Genomic DNA, 17,657 nt, shown 5'->3' on the forward strand with positions numbered 1-17,657 from the left:
CACCACCCAACATGGTGGCCCATGCCCCGCCCCCATGCCGTACGTCTGTACCCTGCTCCTGTGCTTGGGATGCAGCGAAGCCCGGGCCTTGGCTTTGTGTGTTAAAGCGGAGTGTCTTTGCTCCTGTCACTGGCCAGTGAGACCCAAGGACCAAGGTGAGAAGCGGAAGAAAAATTGTGCCCATGTGTTCAGGGCGCCAGGGGGCAACAATGAGTCTCTTGCCTTGTTTGATGTAACTTTTTATCCAGATAAATGATAGGTTTTCAGCTGGAGCCCTCAGGGTGCTCGTGGGCCGCTGGTCCACCACAGAGGCAGGTCGGCACTGGAGGGGCGGCCACCCTGTCACCCACTCGTTCCCGCCAGGTCTGTGTCCAGAACCGCCTGGGAGACAAACAGGATGGGCCATCGGCGTAGCCTGGGGCCCAATAAGACATGGGGACGCAGCCTAGGTGGCGTGCACCGTTCCCGCATTTAAAAATCCACTCTCAGCGGTTAAAATTATGAGGTCTCATGTGACAATCCCGATTCCTGGCCTCTGAAAGCACTGGGGGTTCAGACGACGCTTGGCTGGTGTCCCTGGACGGCGACAGGGCGCTGGGGTCGGGCTGGCCCTGCGGGCAACACGGCAGTCACATCTCAGTGTCGCAGACTACCGGCTCGGTCACGGGTGCTGATTCCCGGCCGCGTGCGCACGGTGTCTGAGAAGGTTCCGCCCCATTTCCGTCACCGCGACTGAGCCGAGGCCACTTGGCTGGCCCCGGGGACATCGGCGCCGCCGGCTGCCCGTCCCCTGGGTTCCCCACGCCCCGCGCACGCGAACCCGCGGGTCCCCGCTCGCGTCCGCGCCGCAGCAGTTCCCACGCTTCACTTCCCAAGATCGGAAATTCCTCCCCGTGCAGAAATCCTCGCCCCAAATGCGCCGTCTGGAGCCAGCGCTCCACGGTCCACGGTGCTTCCGCCGCCACCTCTCAGTACCCGCCCCCCTCCCCCAGGTTTGCTGCGGCTGCTGCTGAACCGCCTGACGCCTGACGGTAAACTGGGGACGTGGGGGTGCGGGCTGCTCCCCGACTTAATCCTGAAGCCGGCGCCTCCTGAGAACCACGGTGCGAATCTTCCTGGAGAAGCCGAAACACACCGTGGTATTATCGCCCTGCGTCAAAATAGCTGATTTCAGATTATCTTCTAATATTCGGTCTGTGTTCACATCTCCCCAGATGCGCTCGAGAACCTTTTCGCATGTTAAAAACCTTTTGGACGTGTCCCCCACTCTCCCCTCTTCAATGCTGTCACGTTGAGTTTATGACCTGTGGCCCCAAGGGCTGAACGCAGGTTGCAACGTTCTTCGGAAAAACCTTAGGCGGGTCCCTCCTGGCCACACCCGACATCCTCGCTTCCCAGTGACTCTTTCCAGGTTGCAAATTGTGGCAAAGCTCAGCAGCGTAAAACAAAACCGTTTCATCATGCTCGTGGGTTCTGTGCGTCGGGAACCGAACGGGGCGCCATGGGGATGGCTGGTCTCTGCTGCGCGACGTCTGGGCCCCCCGGGAAGACGTCACCTCGGCCCCGCAGTTGTCTGGGGGCCCGTCCGCGCTCACGTCCGCTGCCCCGGCTGGCAGCAGTGGAGACCGGGCCTGCTGCCTGCGGAAGCGCCCACGGGTGGCTCCCCGCACGCAGTGGCCGTCAGCTGACTGCTCACGCGGTGGCTCCGCGCACGAGTCTTTCAACGAATAGCCTTTTGTGACACCAGCACGAAGAGTCACACAGTGTCCCTTCCACGGTATGCTCAGAAGCCCAGCTGAATCTGAAGGGGAAGAAATAGGTCCCACCGCGTGTCGGAGTGACAGGGACATTCTGCAGACGGGCGCGTGGGAAAGCACGGTCCGCCGTGTCCCGGACGCGGGCCTAGCCGGGCCCTGGAGCTTTGCTCGTCAAACCGCCACCTTACGGACTTTCTGTTCTCTTCCCACCGCTTCCGGGAGGCCCGTGCGCCTTACTCCTTCCAAGAAATAGCATCATCGTTCCACAAGTGCCCCCTCCACCTCGGTCCCTCTCAGCCCCCCACTCAGGCACACAGCCCCCTGAGCTCTTCCGAGCTCACGGGCAAGCTTCTTCATCGCTTTCATGAGGCCGGATAATTGTCCGATCATCCGGGCACCACTGGCAGCCCTACCTGCCCGCTAAGTAACTGCGCTAATCCCCAACTTCGTTGATGAAAATATCCAAAAGCGGCCTCCCCATCACGTCCCCACCACCTTTATTTCGCTGCCCTCGCCCCGCCCCATCTGGCCAGGCTCCCCCCGGGACCACCGGCCACCCCAGACTCAAAGATGAGGGTAAAAATTCATTTGTTTGGATTTAAAACTATATTCACTCATTCATTCATTCAGCCAGTCAGTCTACGGTGCATTGTGGGGGGAGGGGTCTCCAGCCAGAGTTGAACTCTTCAGTAACTGGACGCTGGCTGGTCATTAAACTCTGATAGGTAGGATTCTGTCGTGGGTGAGTCAGTGCCCTGCGCCCTGTGCTAGTTGGGATGTTTCCAGGTGAGATTCCCCACAGGATTCTGAGTTGGGTTTGGCCACCGCCCTCCTCCCCGCAAAGGAAATACCTGCAAATTGAGTTTCTGTCTTCGAAGTTGCCTAGAATTCTGTTCAGAGTGTGGTTTCCTTAAAACTCAAAGGAAAGAGAAATATAAAAAGACGAGGTGGGAGTTTTTGCCCCCGCCCCCCCCATTCTCTAGCTAAGACCGTTTGGGGCCGTTTCCCACCATTCCCAGACTCTAAGGGGCGATTCCTGGAAAGTCCTCCGTGATGGAAATCCTTCATTCTGCCTTCCGGGGACTCCATTTGAAAACGTCCCAGTCTTCCTTGTCTTGATGGCGGAGGTCGGATTCTGACGCCAGTCATAATGTGTGCTTTTCCCACGCCACCGAGCGATTTCCCCTCACCAGCTGGGTGTCCGGCAATTCAACCCGGTTCTGACACCATCCGTCAGGAGACGCGTCAGATCCCACAGGCGGAGGAGGGCTCAGTCCCACATGCCTGTCCCCAGTTCAGACAGCAGTTTCATGTCCAGATTGTCACCTGCGCTCCGACCAACCAGCTGTAGACAGGAGGTTCCCACAACCCCCTCCTGGGGTTGGATGGATTCGCCAGAGGGGCTCGCAGAACTCAGAGGACTGTGTCACTTAGCAGACCAGCGGTTTAACGGAGGAACGGCCGGATGGAAGAGATGCATGGGGCGAGGTGTGGGAAGGGGTGCGGGGCTTCTGTGCCCACTCTGAGCCCCGCACTTCCCCAAGCCCCCGCGTGTCCATCATCCCGGAAGCTCTCTGAGTCCTGTCCTTCTGGGTGTTTTTGGGGACTTCGTTACACACACTGCATTCCTGATGGAGTCAATCCTTGGCCGTTGGTTATCGATCAGCCTCTAGCCCCGTTCCCCTCACAGAGGTCAGGAGGTGCCGCTGGAAGGTCCCACCCTCCGATCACGTGCTCAGTTCCTCTGGGAACTGCCCCATCCTTAGGTGCCTCCAAAAGTCCCTCGTTCACAAACACCTCGGCTGCCAGCTCCGCAGGAAATTCCTGGGGTTCCAGGAGCTGACGCCAGCGGGGAAACGGACCAAACCTCTATTTCTTATCAGGAAATGGTGTCACAGAGGGACTTACAGAACGTGCCAGGCAAACAGCCACCCGACTGTGCTCGACCTTGAAATTGCGGCCACTTGTGTCTCTCTCTTCGGAGACCAAGGACTCGGGGTCCGGGGTCTGGGGGAGGCCCCGGTGTCCGCTGGCCGCTCGGGCCGAGCGGAGCTCACGGGCAGGCCCGTCCTCTGGTTTCTGGAGCCAGCTGGCTCCGCGTGCAGAGCGTTCTGGTTGCGTGCGCACCTCCAGCCAAGGCCCCCGTGTGCTGCGTCAGATGCGGTCAGGTGCGGGACGGCCCTTCCCAAACACCCAAGGTCCCTGTCTGGTGCATGCCCGGCGGCTCCCCAGGTTCTGGCTATTATGGGCTCAAGACTGGGGTGCCCCTGGGGTTCAGATCACTGGGAGAGACGTCTCCGCCGCATCACTCCCCGCCCCTCGGAGAGGAAAATAAGAAAGTGGGGCTGTGCCTTGCTCTCCTCTCCCAGGGGTGCGTTTTTCCACCTCCCCGTTTTGAGTCCGTCATTCTGTTTCTTAAACTGGCAGAGCTGAAAGTGGTTCTGAAAACTAGACATGTCTGAACAGAAGCGCTTTGCATCACAAAAGCAGAGCTGCTCCGCCCAGCAGATTGACCCCAGCTAGAAGAAAGTCTCCCTTGGCTGAGAAGAACTGCCGGATGGTTGGGCCGCTGGCTGGGAAGGACCTGGCTGTGTGTGGCCAGCAGGAGCTGGGACCCTGACGCACCGTGCGGAGCTGCCCGCACCCAGAGCTGCCACTTGATCGAGCAGCTGGACGCTTGGTGTCCAGGGCCGACTCAGTTCCAGCTCACGTGAGAAGGGGAATGAGTCCAGCGCCCCTCAGCCGATGGCTGGACCCCACCTTATGGCCTCAATGGAACACGCTAGCCTCACAGGCCGTGGAGCAGAAGGCGGCCCGTGGGCCCGGGGGCCGGGCGTGCAGCCCTCTTCCAGGCTGGGCAGGCACGGAAGCGCGGCAGCCTTGTCGTTCGCGGGTCTTCTCCACGCCGGAGGAAGCCGTGGAGATCCAGCCATGAGGCCGTGCGTGTTGTTAATTGAGGGATTCACTCGAGAAGGGAAGAGCACTGTGTGCATCGCGGCCCAACCCGCCGCCAGGCCCGCCCGATCGACTTCCGGGGGTCTCTGCGGGCCGGGAACCGGGGGGGCCTGGTTCTGAAGCGGGCCCCGGTAGAGCTGCCAGCAGACCGGCAGCAAGCATTTCTGTCCTCGGGCGTTGGGGTGGGGGCCTTTTAGGAAACAGCTCGAGCCGTGTGCAAACAGCGGAAGGGGAGCGGTGGTCGGACGAGCCATCCGCGGGGCCCACGGCTTGTCGGTCTGGGCGTTCATGCGGGAAGTTCGTGTGGGACGTGATTTTTGAGCGGCAGGTCCTGGTCTGGGTGCCGGGGATTCCTTTAGCAGTGAGCAGGTTGCCTTGTCTTGCAGGTTATCCCACCTGGGACCCTGAGGGCCTGTCCAGAAGGGGGCGGGGTGGGAGCCCAGCGGGCGGAGACCAAGGGTGGGCGTCGCCGCGCCTTCCTGCATCTGTGTCCCCATCTGCCTGCACCTCCGGAGGCGGCCTCAGCCCCAACTCCATCCCTGAACAGGATACCTGAACGGCGGGAGAGCTCGGGTGTTCCACCCGAAATTCTGGTGGGAACAAGCAAACCCTCTTCCCCAGGGAAAAGATGATCCTGTTTTCATGATGGCCCTTTTCCCCCTTTGCCATTGTTACAGAGACACAAAGCTATGAAGGACGTGGGTGTGCACTGAATCCCCGCCCTGCCGACTAGCAAAGCCATCGGGCACATTCAGTTGTCACCGACGTCCTGTGGGGGCTCAGGCCAGGATGGACGGGTCACATCAACGTGTTTCCTGGGGTGCGTGGGGGTTTGTGAGGGGAACCCACACTCATTTGAGGGGTTCCTCCCCCCGGCCCGTGAGTAAGGCGTTTCTCTCCTGCTGCTCGTCACATTTTTTTCTTTGTCGTGCGTTTTTGGAAGTTTGATATTGATGTGTCTTGAGGTAGAATTCTTGACATTTTTTCCTGTTTTGGGTTTGCTCAGTCTCGAGTCTGTAGGCGTTCCTTGCTTTCTCTCTCTCTCTCTTTTTTTTTTTTTTCTGAATTTGGGAATTTTCCAGCCATTATTTCTTGGAACACCGTTTCAGCCTCACCCTTTGTCCTCGCTCTGGGATCCGATGACACAAACGCCAACTCTTGTTATAGTCCTCAGGTGTCCCCACTTTTGTAGTCCGCTTTTCTCTCTGTTTGGATCGGGTGATTTCTACTGTCCTATTCTACAGGTAACTGGTTCATTTTTCTGTCTCCTACGCTCTGCTGTTGTGACATTCACTGAGCTTTTTATTCCAGTAATTGTATTTTTCAGCCCTAAAATTTCGATGGTTTTTCTCTATATGTTCAGCTTCGGGTGGGGGTAGTGCTTGCTGCCTCATTCCTGTCCAGACGCTTCACTCACCTCTCCAGACACCTGGGGAGGCCCCTCGCTGCTGCTGGGTGGGCGCCTCCTCTGAGACCACACTAGCTGGGGCGTCTGCTGCTTCTCCTCGTCTGGCTCCCACTGGCAGTGTGGGGAGGCTGGCCTGGCCACTCTGAGAAGTGTGTGTCCAGGCCTCTGCCGGGCCCTCTGTGACACGTCTCAGACACTTCTCCAGGGGAGGCACTGGGGCACCTCACGACAGTGGGCGGAGCTGCAAGTCCCGGGTCCCCACCAGCCTCGGCTGGCAGGGATGGGAATGAGGCCACCGTTTTTCCCGTGGCACATGTCTGAAGGCTTTCTGTCTTGACAGGCAGCCCCTTCCTTTCCTTTTGGCTAAAGAGAGCAGACGTCTGAGGTCTTTTCGTCTGTGCCCACTGGTCTTTCTGGTTGTCAGCTTCTTTAGTACATGATCTGGAACATATGAGGCTCAAAACAAACAAACAAATGAACAGGAAACTGACCATTCTCTTGACCTTGGGTCTTGAGGTCCGTATGTGTTTGCCTTATTTCCTTGACCAATCAGAGTCCCGACTTTGTTTCATATGTCACGTCATTGGGTTTGGCTGTAGCTGGCAGGAGGGACAGGGCATTTGACCCATAATCTTGGAAGTGGAAGTCTGGAATTCTAACAAGCGGGAAGCACCGGGCGATGCGAACCACGCCCTCTCGTGCTTAGCCACGCCCCTCGGGCTTCGTCACACCCCCTCACGCTTCGCCACGCCCCCTCACGCTTTGCCAACCCCCTCGTGCTTCGCCACGCCCTAATCCTTCGCCACGCCCCCTCACGCTTCGCCACGCCCGCCTGCCCCGGCCTCAGCACTGCTCATTTCATGATTACGTTCCCCACTCCTGCCTCCTGCCTCTGATCCACTTCGTGTGGCTTAAGATAAACAAAAGCACGGTCTATACCTGCCTCAGTGGACTCTAAACAAGCGGATCCCGTTCCCAGCCTTCGACCTAGCTTTCTCAGCCCAGACCACCTGTCCACAGGAGGCCACTCTGATTCCTGCTTCTGTGTCTTTTTTAGGCCCACCGGTGGCGGCGTCTGGAATTAGCACTCCGAGGGACGGGCGCAAAGTGGGGGCGCTCTGCCTCCTCTCAGATGGCAGGTGAGCCGCCAGTCACGCCCGCAGCCGCCGCAAACTTTAGAAACAGCTGCGGTGGTGTTTCTGGCACCTGTGACTATGTCGGAAGGCCTCCGGCTACAGAATTCGTTCGAAGCCTTTTTATTTCACGAGGTTTATTTTAAAAGCCAAATGTGTCTCTTTGTTGTGCGCTTCTCTTTGCTTCTCTAAGGAAGCTCTGAAGACCGCAGCACCTAGGCAGGAAGCGGACGGCCACCATGTGCCCATAGCTGGACTCAACCCCGGGGACCGTGGTGTGGCCGTACCTTTTATCTTGTCTAGCTGGGCTAGACAAGAGGGCGCAGTAACCAGGGTCTAGGAAGGAGGCAGAGGACGTGAACTAGACACTGAGGACGTAATAGACAGGTCCAGGAGAGCCATCTGGGTGGGCAGTGCAGGGCTTTGCGACAGTCGACACTGGGGAGCCCTAGACCTGAAGAGACAGAGAAGGAAGTGGCACCAGAGCCTGGGGAGTGTGGCTCCAGAGGCCACCTGAAGTCAGCTGTGGTCACGGATGGCCCCTGGTGACCAGCAGGGTAGGGGGAAGCTGAGGTATAGGTCTCCTGGATTCACTCTCCGCCACCATTGGCTAAACCCACAGGAAGCCAGAGGCCATGGGAGTCCGTGATGCACTTCGTGAGGCTACAGAGCAGGGCGGGGAAGGGTGGGCCTGGAGGCGCGGAGGGAGACGCCTCGCGCAGGGTCACCAGGGAAGAGCCACCGTGAGCGCGCGCGGTCTCTGGGAATCAGCCAGGCTCTGCCCCGGTGGCCACTCACTCGGGCCCTCTGCGCCCGGCGCCCAGTTCTACTTGCCCCCCACCCCCCAGCCCCGAGTATAGCTCAAGGGGCCGCTTACTTTATAGCGTCCACTTTCTCCAATCACTAAAATAGTCTGTGTCCATCGTTTCTGGAAAGTGCGTGATATAAAGCAGAACATGAAAATCACTGTAATTCCACCGCCGGAGGGAAGGGAGCACCCCATTTGATAGGCTTTCTGGAAACGGGGCGTTGGGTGCTTGCTGTGGCTGCTGGACGACCGCCCCCCTCGAGACCGCCGCCCGCCCGCCTGTGGTCTGAGTCGGCTCCGCCCCAGCACCGGCGCCTTCGTCCGCAGCGCTGCTGCCTGCTCTGGCCGGAAACTTTTCCGGTTAGATGACGCGCCACCCTCGCCTCCCGGCGGTCACGAGCCTTACGCTCTCAGGCGTTTCGTCGTGTTTCACGTTTCTCATCACTTGAGGCGTTTACCCTAGAATCTTCCATATACCCTGTTGATCCTAAGTCGTTCCCACACCCCTGACTTCCAAGAACGCAAGGAGAGTTAAGATGCCGATTCTACCCCTAGAAGCTGGTCCAGATGTAACTGGGGTCAGTCATGTTTTCTTCAATAACTCGCCACCCGGCCCTCTCTGGCGGGCAGATGTGTTCATGCCCCGGGGCTGCCGTGGCAAACGGCCACAGGCCGGGCGACCGGAAACAACTGAAATTCACGTGCTCACAGTCCTGGAGGCCGCGCGCACAAAGTCCAGGGCCCTGCTCCCTCCCAAGGCCCTGGCGGACAATGCTTCCTGGCCGCGTCCAGCTCCTGGTGGCGGCCAGTAACCCCTGGTGTGACTTGGCTTGTAGCGGCTCCACTGCCGTCTTCACATGCTGTTGCCCTCTGTGTCCGGGCCTGTCCCCTTCTCAGAAAGGACAAGAGCCATTGGACTAGGGCCCACGCTGGTCAGCTAGGACCTCGTCGCAGCTCAAGTGTATCTGCGAAGACCCGGATCCCAAACCGACGTGATCACGAGTGCGGGGCTTAGGACTCTGACGCGTGTTTTGGGGACACGGTTCCCCGTGACGGGAGACAAACTGCGTGATTCTCTCCTCGGGACCCAGAGGCTGGAAGCATGTTTCTACGTGTTTGAGACGAGGCGCCCAGAGCTCGCCCTTCTCGGGCATGGTGGCCTGTGTCCGCTCCGCCTCGGAGGCCGTGAAAGGTCAGGAGCGAGATGACACAGCTCTTCCCGCGGGGCGGGCTCTCAGCTGGGCCCTGCGACCCCCCAGCTCGGCCCTGCGACCCCCATCGGCCGCCCACAAGGGCCTCCTGTATCGTTGTTCCGACGCCGCCTTTGATCCGTGAGCCCAGAAGCTCAGTCGTTCCCGATCCAGAACCATCTTTCGAAGGCGCGGAGGCTCCAAGTTCGGGGCCGCTGCCGCCCGCAGGCCCCGCTCCGGAAGCGCGCGCGGCTCTGCAGGGGCTCTCTGCTCCCCGCCGACCCTTTCCTTTTCTCTACCTTATATTAACGAAAGGCTCCGACATAGTCGTTTTTATTCTTTTCTAAAACGTCGTCACCCTTGTTCCTGCGCCATTTATTTCCCATAGCAGCCGCGGTCGCGCAGTTAAAGGCGTCACGCAGATCAGGACACCCGGCCACTAACGGCTGCTCAGGGGCCTGTCAAGTCCCGCAGAACCAACGGCGGTTTCGCCTCCCAGGGGACGTTTTGCGATGTCTGGAGATGTCGCTGTCACCACCGAGGAGAGACGCCATGGGGATGGGAGATGGGGTGCTGCTAACCACCTCAGCCTGCCTGGGACAGCTCCCCACAGCAGTGCCACGTCCGAGCCCCCCTGCATCTGCCTGGAAACCTGCTTGGTGTGTTCTGCAGCTGGAAGGTTCTCGCTGGAAGGCCGACTCTCCATCAGGCGCCCCGGATCAGCTCGAGTCGCAGCTGCCCACCCTCCTCTCGGCACGTCCCCCGCGTAACACGGTTCCCCCTCTGACATACCATGACAGCTTCTCATTAATGCCACGTCCTTCCCACGTGGAGACAAGCTCCGATTCTGTCCATTTTGTGCATGGCCATTTCCCTCGTGGGTACACAGTAGGCACTCAGTAAATATTTCTCGGGTGGATAGAATAAATTTGCAAGCAGAGCAGTGTGACACCTCTGACCCCACTTCTCATTTCTAGAGTAAAATCTGAGCTTCCATTTTCTCGGAGAAGATGGGTACGTGTTATCTGCAACCCAAACCAAGAAACGATGCATTTCACAGGTGAACCGTGCCTGATGGAGCCACAGCGCAAACGGGACAGACTGGAGGAATTCTTTCAGGAGACATGTTCTGTTCACGTCCTCATTGTGCTTGTTCAGAAACAAAGTAAAACGGCAAACGCTGAGTGCCCGTGTCGTGGCACGAACTCTACCTTTTCTTGGTCCTCTGGGCCTTGAGGAGCAGTGTCTGCTTGGAAAGCTCGGGACGGAGATTCGAGGGGTGGCGGCGTTGTTTGATAAATAAGGACAGGTTCGTGGTTTATTTTTCCCTTTAAAGTCTGTCGACTCATCTTCTCGAGGGTCCTCCACTTCTGTGCTTCTGTCTAATCAGCACGAGATGCTGGCCGCACATCTTTAGAGAGCGTTAATGATATGTCAGTGATACTGTTTTATTTCACCACTGCGGCTCTCTCTTTTCTTCCAATTTCTAGAAAAATGCAGACAAGAATACATTTCAAAGATGCTGGGTTTCCATTTATATCTGGCTCATCCATTACTGGCATAATCTATATTTCAAAAAGTAATTTATTGTTCCCCTGAAGGAAGTTCAATATTTGAAATCAGTTATCTCGCAATGAATCGAACACAAGTTTGAAGCCAACCTCAGCTTTCCATTACCTGCCGTCCAGCCAAGGCAATTAAGAGGCTGCTTGCAGATTGAAGTTGAACTTGCAGTAATTGAGTGGCCATCATTCCAGGCCTTTCTTACTGTGACGTGACGAGCGGGTCCCAGCCCATTAACCAGTGCAGTGCAGGCTCGTTTCCAAGAGGGGCTCGGGGCTCGGACTCCCACTCAGACACGGAGACAGCAGGGGGCGCCCGGTTTCCTTGGTTTGGGTCAAAATCATGGTGAAAATTAAAACCGATTTGGGCCGGTTGTGCTGCCCCGACCGTGTCCCCGGGGCGGTATGGTCCCCACGTGGGCTGTGGTGCTCATTCGCTCCATCTGTGCTTGGCTTACAGGCTGGCCTGAGAAGCACCCTCCCTGGGATCATGACGTGTAAATACCGAGGTGAAATCATTTCCCTCGCTCATTCGTTCACCAACGCCCCCTGGCCGCTGGGCCAGAAACCGTGGGACGCCACGCCGGGACAAAGTGGGCCTGGGCCTCGTCACATGAGCGCACAGCTCTGGCGGGAGGTAGATCTTCACACCAATCACCAAACACATGTCTCTTTGCAACTATGCTTTTCAAATCCGTGGTGAGTCATGAAACCCATAGGATCGCAACCAACGTTTTAAACATAAGTGAAACGAAGAATAGAATAAAATATAAAATGTCAGTATATGAGTCATAACAAAGACAACAGACAATACTTGTATCAGGTAGGCTGGGTGATGCTGGGTAACAAACATGCCCCAAGTCCCCGTAGCTCCAAAAACATTCATGTCTTGTTTATGCTGCATATCCTCAACTCACCAGCAGGGGCCACTGTCCTCACTGTCGTCTCTCGGGATCCAGGTCGACAGCAGCCGCCATGCCGCGTGGCCAGTTGCCATGCTCGAGGAAAAATAGAGCTCGCAGTGTCCCAGCTGGCACTCGTGTTGTCACAACTGAACACTTTGGGACACGCCCCCCAAACACAAGGAGGAAGGGCCGCGTGCCTGAGAGGGAAGCCAGAGCACAGAGGCCAGTGATTGTTGTAAATCGTGTTTCTTTCACAGAGTTTTACAATTTCCGTGACCATTACTCCAGACCCTTTTACTGTGAATTCAAATGCTTCACTCCAGAGAAGCAACATGACGCCATGTGACAGTGATGTCCGCAGTTCCGGTCCTGTGCGCTGGGTCGATCCTGCCCAGGGGGTCCCCACTTCAGTGGTGGACATCACTGAAACCATTATCTCCGTCATGTCATCACTAAGACGACTGGCCAGCGGCCTGGGCTGTGTGCCCTGTGACCCACAAGTGGCCGTCCTTTGGCGGGGAGCCTGCTCGAAGCTGTTCCGGCCCAGCGACTCTTACGTGTTTTCTGTGTCTGTCTCTGTCACTCTTTTTCCCTTCTCAGCTTCCTTTTCCTTCCCCGAGACGTTTCCTTTTCCTGTTCCTCCTGTGGCCCCATCCTCACAGCTCCTGACACTCACACCCTGCTGCGGCCGCCTCCCCCCAGGTGTGGGCGCGACCCGCGACATGCTTCTAACCAGTAGAAGGAAGGAAGGTGACAGGACGAACGTGGTCATCCTGTGCCACACTGCCACACCCGTCTCGCTGGGGTCCTACTGTTGACATGATGACGAAGTGGCCGGGCTGGAAGCACACGGGGCAAGGGACTGAGGGCAGCCTGGGGACCTTCTGCTGACAAGCAGAGTGAGCTCGGAGACGCCCTTCCCTGGCCAGGTGCTCGGATGAGACCCCGTCCCCACGTGACACCTAGATGCAGCACAGCCGCGCCACACTCCCGCCTCGCAGGACCTGTGAGCCAGTAAAACTGAGTTCATGGTCCTCTGTGACAAAGCAAGTGACATCCCCACTCTGCCTCTTTTAGAAAAGGAAAATCTGCAGCCCCTGAAATATTTTTTTATGATTACGCGTGACATTTCTTGCTGCAGTGGCTTGTCACCTCCCTCGGCACTCCCCTCACTCCACCACGCTGGTGGGTGCCCGTCCTGAAGTGTTGAAATCATTATCCGATGCCGATATGGTCTCGTCCACTCAGGGATTAATATGTTGCTGCCTTCCTGCTGACGCTGCATTTCTCAGGAATAATTTGTTTCACACGAAACCTCCGGATAATTTGTGGGCTGCCTCCACTTTAAACTGTGTTTGAAGCAGCCGCTGTCATCTGTGAAATAAGTTTGGTTTTTATAAATGAAAGTATATTACAAATCAGTGGACCCGACTCTTAAACACACCAGCATAATTTATGGATGTTATGTAAGGTGGCAAAATCCTCTCGCGCTTATAATGAAATATGATTGCACCTGAGGAGAAAGCTCATCCCTCAGACGTGGTCATGCCACCTGGTGGCACCGGTGCTGCCCTTCTTCGGTTTCTGAGGGCAGAAGTGTCAGCACGCCCATGTGTTTCCTATGTGGACACTGTCCTCTGGTCACCTTTGAGCTGGCGGGGTCAGGGGACGTGCAGAGGCTGGAGTCCTCGCTCTGAGCCCTGGAATGTGCAGATCACGCAGAGTGTGATGGTGACACTTTCCTGCAGAGAAGTCCCGGCACTTGTCACTTTAGATCAGAGCAGAAGCTTGTTGAGTTGAAGTAGGACATCTCCCACTTGTCTTCCACACTGCTGGGTGCTCTGTGCCCCGGGGGGAGGGGGGACTTTTCTCAGTGGCATCGTATTTCATGGCCCCTTGTTGGGAGCTGCCAGAGGGACACTTTGGCAGGTCAGGGTGTATGTCCCCTTTTCCCTGCGGGGGTCCCCAATGGTTGGCCGCACCCCTCCACCGATGCCCTCTGTCCCCATCCCTGCAGGGCTTGGGGTGGCATCAGGCTTCCCTGTCGCTAGTCTCCTCTTGTGTTCCGGAAGCCTTCGTCAGCGGTCCCTTTCCAATCTCTCCTCCGCTGCCCCTGTGGAGTGCGCGGGGCGCCGCAGGCCCCGGCTGGCACACCGCAGCCCTGGAGCCGCCCAGGCGCATGCGCGCGGGCTCGTCCCGAGCCCCCGTCCCGCTCAGGTGACAGGCAGCGCTCGGTGCAGTGTCTTGGGACACGATGGGGACGGGTGCAGAGCTAGCCTGGGGGAACCTCTGGCATTCGCGCCAGCTCGATACCCCAGGGCGGAGAGAGGACCCGAGGGCCAGTGCCATCTAACACAGACGCGGGAGGGGTGTCTCCGCGGGCCGAGGTCAGCACGGGCGTCTTGGCGGTGGCGCAAAGGTGGCTGGACTCCAGGAGAAAAAGGCGGGAGATGTGTCTGGAAGACGGTGCCCTGGGCAGACCAGGGCCGACGCCTGAAAGGCGGTCGTGTGCCAAGGATGGAGCTGGAGGGAACGCTCACCAGCTCGGCACTCCTCTCTGAGGCGTGAGGGCAGAGGACAGCCCATGGGGCACCACGTGCCTCCTCCAAGGAGCCCCGGCACCTGTTGGACACAGGCGGACACCTCCCACCCCGGGATGAGGGTCCCTAGCATGCAGTGAGCGTGGGCCACGGGCCTTACATGTGTAAAGTAGCTTACACTTCCCACATCTGTGAGGACTTTACAGGCGGGGGAAACCGAGGCACAGAAAGGTCAAAGAGCTTCTCCAAGGTCGTACAGCTAGTGAATGGCAGAGCCAGGGCTCGACCCAGGCGGCCTTGCTGCCAGGTCTTGCTGTACTCACTGTCACTCATAAATATTGAAGCTAAGACGCTTGCCAGACTGCATAAACCTGGTGACACACGAGGCAAGCTGTTCTTCTGCACGTGAGCTGCCAGCAACGTCTATGGTCAGCGCCCAGGGACACTTGCTCCAGTCGCCACCAAGAGCTGTCGACATCATTCATAGCCTGGACGCCTGGATCTGTAGAGAGAAAGGTTGAGATCTAAGATTTAATGGCGTTTTGGAGATACTCAAAGGTCATTCCGTCCAGTCCCCTGCCTCCGGTGCGGTCGACGACACTGTCCGTTCTTCTGTTCTGGCGGTCGCGGAGCCCCGCCAGGACCTCGCCCGGGGGTGTCGTCCCTGTAATCCTCCTGGCGGAGCGAGCCGCCCTTCCTGACCCCATCTGAGCCCGCTCCGTCCGTCCCTCACGGTACCTGCCTGCTTCTGCACAGCACTGGCCGCTCTGAATTGTCTGGCACATGTGTTGTCTTTTTTTTTTTTAATTACATTTGTTGGGGTGACATCTATTACAATTCTATAATACGTCATCTGCACGTTGCCTTGCGTGTGCCATCCAAAGCCTAGTCTCCCTCCATCACTGGCCGCCCGGTCCTTCTCGAGGATGGAAGCTCCGTGCACGCGGGTGTCACGTCTGTCTTGTTCTGTGCTCCATTCCCGACACCCGGAGCAGTGCCGGGCAGATGGCAGGAAATAAACAAAAATGCGGTGAGCGAACAACTCATCCTTGTGATTGAGAATCACCGAATGACTCACAGGCGCACAGGCTCTCAAAGTTGAAAGGATTTTAAACTCCTTCTGGTCCAATTTTCCACCCAACACATGACTCTGAAGCTCCATCTATTACAGAATCATGTTTTTCTGATTTTAAATTAAGGCTCCTTCAAAAATACTGTTTTTTTTTTTTCTGGGTACGAAGACAGCTGCTGCTTCATCATATAAACTGAAGCTTCTTAACAATGCCTCTGAGTGTGTATAATTTGGAAAAAACGAAGATGGTCAATTTTACAAATAACCATTGAGACGAGTGACCGGCTAAAATCCTGCAAACAGTAGGTCATTTGGTTTTAAAAGTCAGCTTTTTTGTTAATGAAATGCTGGGCTTTGCTCAAACCACCTTCGTATCTTACCTGTGCCCATCAGCTGCCTGTAACGTACAAACCCAGTGTTTGCGGATCATGTTTCAGTTTTTAAAACTCTGCTCAATAAAATGACAATAAAAAGTTAAAGGACTCGTCGGGCTCACGGGTTGGTGAGTGTATTAGAAACAGGAATCATTGACACAGCTGGTAGAAACATAAATTGGAACTTTAACAGCGTACGCCAATTCTATATCTCAGAAATTTCTATGAGAAAGTTTCCTCCCCTTCCTCACGCAGGACGTTTATTTAAGCGAAGGTTAATGGAGGGAAACTGGAATGAGGTAAACCTAACGATGTAAATATCACCATGATATATTGTTGCGTAAAAAAATTGTGTAAGTTTATAGTTTTGTTGACTTTTCATGAAAAAAAAAATCCCACGCTGATACACACTAACACTCAGCTCCTAAGGACTGTGAAGTCATAGAAAAAGGTCTGAGCGGATAGAAACAAGCAGGGCGCGATGTTTATTTCTGGGGGGAGAGAAGGACCCCGGGTTTGAGAGAAGGGAGCCAGGGTGATCTTTGAGTTCCAGCGTCTGACGAGATTATGGCCCTGTTGACCTGCAAGGGGGGTTGTGTGCCTGTTACTCTAGAAAAGAGAGTTAAGCCAAGAGCCTGCCGGGGCCCGCTGCGGGGACGAGGCTCACCTGAGATGGAGCTGGCATCGCACGAGCAGATTGCGTCGCTCCGGTCACAGGGCTGTGAGTGGGGGCGCGCCTCCCCCGCTTTGCAGATGGAGACTGCACATCGCAGCCCGCGGGGAGCATCCGCTCGGCAGCTGGGACTCAGCTGTCCCTCTCCCGCCACGTCGCCGGCCCCACCTTTGGCAATATTGCCGCCCGCCAGGCTTTACGCAGAGATGTCGGAAGCCAGCCGACCAAGTCAAACCAGGTACCTGAATGGGGGAGCGGGGACTGAGAAAAAAGAGAAGACAGGGTGCAGGAGGGAGAGCAGATCTCACAACTGTCTCTCCGAGTTTATTTCTTATGCTTCTTTTTATACATAATCTGTTCCTTTGAGTCTCCCAAGATAACATGATTAAAGTAACATCCTGAAGATCAAGGTACAATCGACACTTCCTTTGACACTCCCTTCGACACTCCCTTTATCTATACTTAATCTTCTTCCTGGAATTCCACAGAACCAGGCTTTTCCTTTTTATGCAAGCAGGTCTCCCGAGATAAACCATGCACTCTTTTGAATTTGGGGAGCTTTAGCACCCTACACAGAGATCCCGAGACTCACCCAAGTTCTCGTATCTCATCCTCCGCTGGACGCGGCCAGACTCCATTTCCGCTGGTCGCAACTCCAGGGCCTGAGAGAGTAGATCTCAAATGTTCTCGCCACCAAAAAAAGGAGGGGCATATGTGAAATGATGGGAACGTTTAGCGGCTCGGCATCGGCGACCATTTCACGACGTGTACCAAAACATCACCGTGTCCAATTTAAATATATTTGGCTCTCATACCTCGGCGAAGCTGGAGAAATACAGTTGTCCACTAAAGACACTTATCAAGTTGCCTCGCGCACAGTTGCTGATGTTTGTTGCACTGAGTGAACGGTAAGTTAACCGACGGCCCCGAGTACCAGGAATTTAGCCAAACATTTGCGCAGCAGACACGGAGCTCAGTGACCCAGCGAGAGCAAGGACCAGGAGGTCCAGGACATGTCACGTCTGGCATGAAAGGCTCCATCACTTGTGACACACGAGCTGGCTGCCGGACTCGCTTAAAACGGAGCTGGGGGCGGAAATGCGATGTCTGGTTCTGGCGGCGGCTGGCGCTGTTCGCTGCTCTCGCTTCCCGTGTTCTTACTTTTATGGGCCGCTCTCCGGGTCTCCCGGAAAGGCCCTGCCCACGGTTGGCTTGAAGGTCGCTTTTCCAAGTTGGTAAATAGCAGAGTGAGACATGGGTGTCAGGCACGCCGTCGGCCC

The 17,657-nt window shown here is 56.5% G+C and overlaps 1 protein-coding gene across 1 annotated transcript in view; it reads left to right on the top strand.

Moving 5' to 3' along the window:
• Nucleotides 1-17,657, top strand: part of TMEM132D (transmembrane protein 132D) — a 360,724-nt gene that overhangs the window by 15,774 nt on the left and 327,293 nt on the right. Inside the window, exons 9-11 of the mRNA XM_039879485.1 lie at nucleotides 993-1,031; nucleotides 7,178-7,259; nucleotides 9,153-9,392. Of these exons, the coding sequence (XP_039735419.1) occupies nucleotides 993-1,031; nucleotides 7,178-7,259; nucleotides 9,153-9,392 (361 nt within the window). The remainder of the gene's footprint in view (nucleotides 1-992; nucleotides 1,032-7,177; nucleotides 7,260-9,152; nucleotides 9,393-17,657) is intronic.

Source organism: Pteropus medius, unplaced genomic scaffold (assembly GCF_902729225.1).
Source record: "Pteropus medius unplaced genomic scaffold, Ma_sr-lr_union100, whole genome shotgun sequence".
In the NCBI taxonomy this organism is placed as follows: domain Eukaryota; kingdom Metazoa; phylum Chordata; class Mammalia; order Chiroptera; family Pteropodidae; genus Pteropus; species Pteropus medius.